At 43.0% G+C, this 8,427-nt stretch overlaps 1 protein-coding gene across 1 annotated transcript; it reads left to right on the top strand.

Moving 5' to 3' along the window:
• The first annotated feature begins 239 nt into the window (after positions 1-239).
• On the top strand, positions 240-8,195 carry LOC135459067 (homeobox protein Hox-A10-like). The gene is made up of 2 exons (XM_064734674.1): positions 240-795; positions 7,900-8,195. The coding sequence occupies exons 1-2, from the start codon at positions 240-242 to the stop codon at positions 8,193-8,195; spliced, it is 852 nt and encodes a 283-aa protein (XP_064590744.1).
• Positions 8,196-8,427: the final 232 nt, after the last annotated feature.

Raw genomic sequence — 8,427 nt, 5'->3', positions numbered from 1 at the left:
ACAATTAAAGGAAAAAAAAAGAGGCGGAGCGGCTGGGAGGGGAGGGGTGCGAGGGCGATGCGCGCGTAATCACCCCTCTCTCCCTCTCTCTCTCTCTTTTTTTTTTTTTTTTTTTTTTTTTTTTTTTTTTTTTTTTTTTTTTTTTTCCTCCCTCTCTCTCTCCTTCCCCCCCCTCCCTAAAAAAAAGATGTCAGCCCCGGGCCGCGCTATTGCCTTTCCCTCTCAGGGCAATGTCGGCAATGTCGGCAATGTCGGCGATGTCCTTCCTGCTGGAGCCGCCGCCGCCGCGCCCCGAGCCCTTCCCGGGGCTCTTCCCGGCTCCGTGCGCGCTCCCGGGCCCCGAGCGCGGCCCCGCGGCCTCCCCGGTTCCCTTCCCGCCGTTCCCGGAGCCCTGGGCCGGCCCCGAGCGCGCTTTGCCCGCGGAGCCGCCGCCGCTCCCGCCCTGCGCCTTCCCCGGCGCGCCCAAGGCCGAGCGCGGCTGCGGCCGCTTCGCTCCCAAACCGCCCAAAAGCGCCCAAAACGCGGCCCCGAGCGGCGCCTTCGGCCGCGCCCACACCGAGCCGGGCCCCGAGGGGTTCTACGGGTACGGAGAGAGCGGGGAGAGCCCCGAAAAGGCGGAATTTCAGCCCGGATTCCCCGCGGAGGAGCCGCCGGAGCCCGCGGAGCGCGGAGAGCTCCGGTTCCAGCAGAATTCGCCCCAAAACGCGGAGCGGCCGCGCAGAGAGGTCAAGGAGGAGGCGGGGAAGGAGCGCGGGGAGAGCGCGGACGGAGAGAGCTCGGACGGAGAGGCCAAAGGTGAGCGAAAATCGGGGTTTTTGTGTTTTGGGGCGGAAAGGGTTAAAATGGGGCCGGGACGCGCTCGCTGCTCCGCCGGGAAATTGGGGTAAAATGGTGCGGATAAAATAAAAAAATTGGGGGTAAAAATAAAATATCCCCAATCAAATAAAATAAAAGAATTGGGGGTAAAATAAAATACCCCCAATCAAATAAAATAAAAGAATTGGGGCTAAAATAAAATACCCCCAATCAAATAAAAGAATTGGGGGTAAAATAAAATACCCCCAATAAAATAAAATAAAAGAATTGGGGGTAAAATGATCCGGATAAAATAAAAGAATTGGGGGTAAAATAAAATACCCCCAATCAAATAAAATAAAAGAATTGGGGGTAAAAATAAAATACCCCCAATAAAATAAAATAAAAGAATTGGGGCTAAAATGATCCGGATAAAATAAATTAATTGGGGGTAAAATGATGCGGATAAAATAAAAGAATTGGGGGTAAAATAAAATACCCCCAATAAAATAAAGGAATTGGGGGTAAAAAAAAATACCCCCAATAAAATAAAATAAATTAATTGGGGGTAAAATAAAATACCCCAAATCAAATAAAATAAAAGAATTGGGGGTAAAATAAAATACCCCCAATCAAATAAAATAATTGGGGGTAAAACGATCCGGATAAAATAAAAGAATTGGGGGTAAAAAAAATACCCCAAATAAAATAAAATAAAATAAAAGGATTGGGGGTAAAATGATGTGGATAAAATAAAAGAATTGGGGCTAAAATAAAATACCCCCAATCAAATAAAATAAAAGAATTGGAGGTAAAATAAAATACCCCAAATGAAATAAAAGAATTGGGGGTAAAATGGTGCGGATAAAATAAAAGAATTGGGGGTAAAATAAAAGAATTGGGGGTAAAATAAAATACCCCCAATAAAATAAAATAAAATAATTGGGGGTAAAATTATGCGGATAAAATAAAAGAATTGGGGGTAAAATGATCCGGATAAAATAAAAGAATTGGGGGTAAAAAAAAATACCCCCAATAAAATAAAATAAAAGAATTGGGGGTAAAATGATCCGGATAAAATAAATTAATTGGGGGTAAAATGATGTGGATAAAATAAAAGAATTTGGGGTAAAATAAAATAGCCCCAAAAAAATGAAATAAAATAATTGGGCGTAAAATGATGTGGATAAAATAAATTAATTGGGGGTAAAATGATCTGGATAAAATAAAAGAATTGGGGTAAAACGATCCGGATAAAATAAATGAATTGTGGGTGAAATGATCCGGATGGAGGGGAAAAAATTAAATTTGCATTCGGCCTCAAATGGGGGCGTTCAAAAATAGAAATATTTCAATATTTGTAAATTTGGGTTTTGGAATGGAGAAAGGGGAGCAGAGAGCGCGGGGCGCCGGGAAATGATGGAAAATGCGAGTTTGGTGCGGAAAATGATGGAAATTGGATTTTGGTGTGGAAAAAAGATGGAAATTTGTGTTCGGTGCAGAAAAAGGATGGAAATTTGGTGTCTGATCCCAGGAAAAGGATGGAAATTTCGTGTTTGGTGTAGGAAAAGGATGGAAATTTGGTGTTCGATGGCACAAAGAGGGTGAAAAATCGGATTTTAGTGCGAGAAAAAGGACGGAAATGTTTTTGGTGCGGAAATTCGTTGTTCGGTGGCCGAAAGAGGACGGAAAATCGGATTTTGGTGTCAGGAAAAGGATGGAAAATCCGAATTTGGTGAGGAAAGTTATGGAAAAGGGAGTTTGTTGTAGAAAAAAGGATGAAAAATCGGAGTTTGGTGTCTGAAAAAAGGATGGAAATTCGGATTTTGGTGTCTGAAAAAGAATGGAAATTTGGATTTTGGTGTCTGAAAAAGGATGGAAAAGGGAGTTTGGTGTCTGAAAAAAGGCTGGAAATTCGGATTTTGGTGTCTGAGAAAGGATGGAAAATCGGAGTTTGGTGCAGAAAAAGGATGGAAATTCGGATTTGGGTGTCTGAAAAAGGATGGAAAAGGGAGTTTGGTGCAGAAAAAGGATGGAAATTCGGATTTTGGTGTCTGAAAAAGGATGGAAAAGGGAGTTTGGTGTCTGAAAAAAGGCTGGAAATTCGGATTTGGGTGTCTGAAAAAGGACGGAAAATCGGAGTTTGGTGTCTGAAAAAAGGCTGGAAATTCGGATTTTGGTGTCTGAAAAAGGCTGGAAAAGGGAGTTTGGTGTCTGAAAAAAGGCTGGAAATTCGGTGTTTGGCGCACAAAAGGACGGAAATTCGGGTTTTGGTGTCGTTGCTTTGGAACCGCGGAGATTTTGGGGCTTTTTTTGGGGGATTCTCGAGGATTTTCCAGCGGGGTCGAACCCCGATTTTATTTTCTCCCCCTTTTTTTCCAAGCGGAATTTTCCATTTCCCCCACCCGGGGCGGGGATCGGATTCCTCTGGTCAGAGAGAAAATAATTAAATAAAAATAATTAAAAATAAAAAAATAAATAAAAAGGATGAGGAGCGGAATTGGCGGCTCCATTGCGGCTCCGGGAGAGGGAGAAAAAACAAAAATCTTTTTCCGATTGAATGTTTTTAATTTGAATTTGTTTTGAATTTGTCCGCGTGTGCCGAGCAGATGTTTCGGGTTTTGGCTTTGCACGAAAATCCGCCGCGATTTCGCTCCAGAGGCCGAAAATTCGCCATTTTCGGGGTTTTTTCCCCCAATTTTAACCCCAAACCGCGCAAATCCAGGGGCGGATTCGGCCGGCGGGATGGATGGGATTGGATTTTAGGGGAAAAAACCCCAAAAATCTCCAAAAAATCCCGCTCGGATCTAAAGCTGGATCTGCCCGTGTTGAGGGGATTAAAATATCCCCAAAAATCCCAAAAATCCCAAAAATCTCCCCAAAACCTCTCCTCCCGCACCAAAATCGGCCTTGGAGGCAGAAAAACCCCAAAAATTCTCTTTTTTTCACCGCTTTGTTTTGAATATTTCCCATTTCTGGTTGGGCGCCCGGAGGGGAAATGATTTTATCTGATTTTATCGGAGGGCTGGGCTGAGATTGAGCCCAAAAAAAACCCGAAAAGCGGAAAAAAAAACCCAATAAAAAACCACCAAAACAAAGGGAAAAAAGGCAAAGTCAAGGTTATCAAAACCAGCAAAGCCGCAAAAACGCCGGGAGAGGTTTTGGAGGGAGATAACCCAAAAATAAAAAAGGTTTTTTTGTTATTTTATTATTTTATTATTATTTTATTATTTTGTTTATTTTTGGGCTGGTTTTGCGCCGTGGGCGGAAAGAATGGGAATGAAAATAAATAAAAAATAAGAAGGGATGATATAAAAATATAAAAATGAAAATAAAAAGGGTTGGAGGGGGACGCTCCGGGCTGGGCATTTTTTGGGGTTTTTGGGATTTTTGGGATTTTTTTGGGGTCTCTTTCCCCGAAATTTGGGGCGGATTCCGGCGATTTCTGTTCCTAAAAACCTCCCCAAGCTGCGATTTTTTTTTAATTCTGATTTTTTTTTTAATGATAAAACCCCATTTTTGGTGTAATTTTAATGTTTGGGGGAGGGAACTTCCCAATTCCTGAAGGGCGAACCCCGAATTTCCACGGAATTTCCCCAAAAGCGGCGCCGAGGATTTGCCGCGATTTTCTCGGATTTTTCCCCAAATTCCCCCCGATTTGCCCCAATTTGTGCCCCGGAGGGGGAAAAAGCTGTGAAAATTCAATTTATTTCACCCCAAAATGTCCCCGAACCGCGCTGATTTCAGCCCCAGGAAGAATTTGGGGTTTTTGGGGTGATTTTGGGGAGCCCAAAATTCATCAGTGACCGTTGGGGATCTTTAATTAGCGCTGGTTAATTATCGGCGGGGAGGGAGATTTTCACTCCGCCACCGTTTTATTCCATAAAAAATCCTTTTATTTCCCACCCAAAATGGGATTTATGTCCCCAAAACCCGGGTTATGTACCCCAAAAATCCCGATTTATCCCCTCCAAAGATGAATATTTTCCCCAAAATCCCGATTTCTCACCCCAAAATCCCGATTTCTCACCCCAAAATCCCGATTTATCCCCTCCAAAGATGAATATTTTCCCCAAAATCCCGATTTCTCACCCCCAAATCCCGATTTCTCACCCCCAAATCCCGATTTATCTCCTCCCAACCCAATTCTTTTCCCCAAAATCCCCATTTCCCTCCCCAAATTCCGATTTATCTCCTCCAAACTCTATTCTACCCCCAAAAATCCAGATTCTCCCCCCAAAATTCAGATCCTCCTCCCCAAACCCCGATTTATCTCCCCTAAATTCGATTCTTTCCCCCAAAATCCCAATTCCCCTCCCCAAAATCCCAATTTCCCTCCCCAAATTCAATTATTTCCCCCTAAAACCCCATTCCTCTCCCAAAATTCTGGGTTTTTTTTCTCCTCCAAACCCAATTTATCCCCCTAAAATCTCATTTATCACCCCAAAATCTGATTTATCTCCCCAAAACTCGATTTATCTCCTTCAAAACCCATTTTTCTCCCCCAAATCATGATTTTTCTCCCCAAAATCCAATTTTTCTGCCCAAAATCCAATTTTTTCTGCCCAAAATCCAATTTTTTCTCCCCAAAATCCAATTTTTCTCCCCAAAATCCAATTTTTCTCCCCAATCTCGGTCTCGTTTTTAACCCCGTCTCCCCCAAACCCTCCCCAACGCCTCCATTTAAACCCCAATTTAGGGCCAAATAAATCTTTATTTTAACCCAAATAAACCTCGATTTAAACTCGATGTCGAACCCAATAAACCTTTATTTAAACCCGATTTTCGAGCCGGGAAAAACCCATTATTTAAACTTGATTTTGGGGGCGAATAAACCAATTTTTAACCCCATTTTCCAGCCGGAAAACCCCGTAATTTAACCCCATTTTCATGGCGAATAAACCTTGAGATCAACCCCAATTTCGGGCCAATAAACCTTGATTTAAACTCGACTTTCGAGCCCCGAAAACCTTTGATTTCACCTTGATTTTCGTGCGGTCAAAGTCTTGTTTTCACCCCAATTTCGATCCGGTAAAATTCGTTATTTAAACCCGATTTCGGCCGGATTTTATGGCGGAAAAAGCTTTATTTGAACGCGATTTTCATGCCGAATAAAGCTTTATTTAAACTCCATTTTCTCGCGGAAAAAAACCCGTCCATAAACCCGATTTTCGGGCCTAATTCAGCCCCCATTTCCGTGCGGTAAAATCCTCGTATAAACCCGATTTCCAGGCGGAAAAAAAACCCAAATAACCCCATTTTCTCACGGAAAAAACCCCTATATAAACCCCATTTTCTCACGGAAAAATCCCTTATATAAACCCCATTTTCTCACGGAAAAATCCCCCAAATAACCCCATTTTCTCACGGAAAAAAACCCCAAATAACCCCATTTTCTCATGGAAAAAATCCCCCAAATAACCCCATTTTCTCACGGAAAAAAAAACCCAAATAACCTCATTTTTTTGCGGATAAACCCCTTGTATGAACCCCATTTTCTTGTCGCATGAACCTTATTTTAACTCGATTTTTGTGCACAATGAACCCTGATTTAAACCTGATTTTCTCGCGGAAAAAAAAACCCCAAACAAATAAGCCCACATGGAAAAGCACCCAAATAACCCCATTTTCTTCCTGAAAAAAATCCCCAAACACCCCATTTTCGCCCATTAAAACCCCATTTTCTCCAGGATAAAGTGCCAAAATCCATTTTTCACTCGTTAAAACCCAAAACCCCATTTGTCTCTGCAAAACCAATTTTCTATCGGAAAAGCCCCAAAAACCTATTTTCTCTCCGAAAACCCATTTTCTCCCGGGAAAAACCCAAATAACCCAATTTTCTCCCTGAGAAAAACCAAACTATAAACCCCATTTTCTCCCGGAAACAACCCCAAAACCCCATTTTCTCTCTGAATAAAAAACATTTTCTCCGGAAAAAAACCCAAATAACCCCATTTTCTGTTAGAAAACCCCGTTTTCTCCCGGAAAAAACCCCAAACCCCCATTTTCTCTCGGAATAAAAAACATTTCTCCCGGATTAAAACCCCAAACAACCCCATTTTCTCCCTTTAAAAAACCCCCATATATAACCCCATTTTCTCCCGGGAAAAAAACCCATATATAACCCCATTTTCTCCCGGAAAAAAACCCCATTTTCTCCCGTTAAAAAAACCCCATATAACCCCATTTTCTCGCTGCAAAACCTCATTTTCTATCGGAAAAAAAACCCCAAACAACCCCATTTTCTCCAGGAAAAAAACCCAAACACCCTCATTTTCTCCCGTTAAAAAACCCCATATAACCCCATTTTCTCACTGAAAAAAAAAAAAAAAACAAAGAACCCCATTTTCTCCCGTAAAAAAACCCTCCAAACCCCCATTTTCTCTCGGAAAAAAACCCCTATATAACCCCATTTTCTCTCTGAAAACCCCCATTTTCTCCCGGAAAAAAACCCATATATAACCCCATTTTCTCCCGGAAAAAACCCCAAATAACCCCATTTTCTCTCGCTGCAAAACCTCATTTTCTCCCGGAAAAAAACCCCATATATAACCCCATTTTCTCCCGGATAAAAAAACCCTATATAACCCCATTTTCTCCCGTAAAAAACCCTATATAACCCATTTCTCTCTGAAACACCCATTTTCTCCCGGAAAAAACCCAAATAACCCCATTTTCTCCCGTTAAAACCCCCCAAAGGGCCCCATTTCTCTCGAAAAAACCCCAAATAACCCATTTTCTGTCCGAAACCCACAATTTCTCTCTGAAAACCCCCATTTTCTCTCGGCAAACCCCCATTTTCTCCCGTTAAAAAAACCCAAATAACCCCATTTTCTCTCTGAAAACCCCCATTTTCTCCCGTTAAAAACCCCAAACAACCCCATTTTCTCCCGGAAAAAAAACCAAATAACCCCATTTTCTCCCGGAAAAAAACCCCAAATAACCCCATTTTCTGTCAGAAACCCACAATTTTCTCGCTGCAAAACCCCATTTTCTCCCGTTAAAAAACCCCAAACCCCTCCATATTCCCCCCTATTTCCCCCCATATCCCCCCGCGCTCCCGGGGCCGCTGACGCCGCGTTTGTGTCTCTTTGGCTTTGGCAGCGGCGGCGGCGTCGGGAGCGCGCGCGGCGGGCGCGGGCGCGGCGGGCGCGTGGCTGGCGGCGCGCGGCGCGCGCAAGAAGCGCTGCCCGTACACGAAGGCGCAGACGCTGGAGCTGGAGAAGGAGTTCCTGTTCAACGCGTACCTGAGCCGCGAGCGCCGCCTGGAGATCTCGCGGAGCATCGCGCTCAGCGACCGCCAGGTCAAGATCTGGTTCCAGAACAGGAGGATGAAGCTCAAGAAGATGAACCGCGAGAGCCGCGGCCGCCAGCTCGGGGCGGGCTTCGGCTTCAGCTGAGCGCCCGCGCGGGGCCCCGAGCGCGGCATTTTGAGTGGGGTTTTTCTGAATTTTTTTGAATTTTTTTTGAATTTTTTTCTGATTTTTTTTGAATTTTTTCTGATTTTTTTTGAATTTTTTTTTGATTTTTTTTTTAATTTTTTTTGAATTTTTTTTTAATTTTTAAGAAATTTTTTTGTGGTTTTTTTTTTAATTTTTGGGGTTTTTTTTGGCTGTTTATTCTGCATTTTAT

This window comes from Zonotrichia leucophrys, chromosome 29 (assembly GCF_028769735.1).
Source record: "Zonotrichia leucophrys gambelii isolate GWCS_2022_RI chromosome 29, RI_Zleu_2.0, whole genome shotgun sequence".
NCBI classification, from domain to species: Eukaryota; Metazoa; Chordata; class Aves; order Passeriformes; family Passerellidae; genus Zonotrichia; species Zonotrichia leucophrys.
The sequence above is the reverse complement of the archived record's forward strand: the minus strand, read 5'-3'. Positions and strand labels throughout refer to the sequence as shown.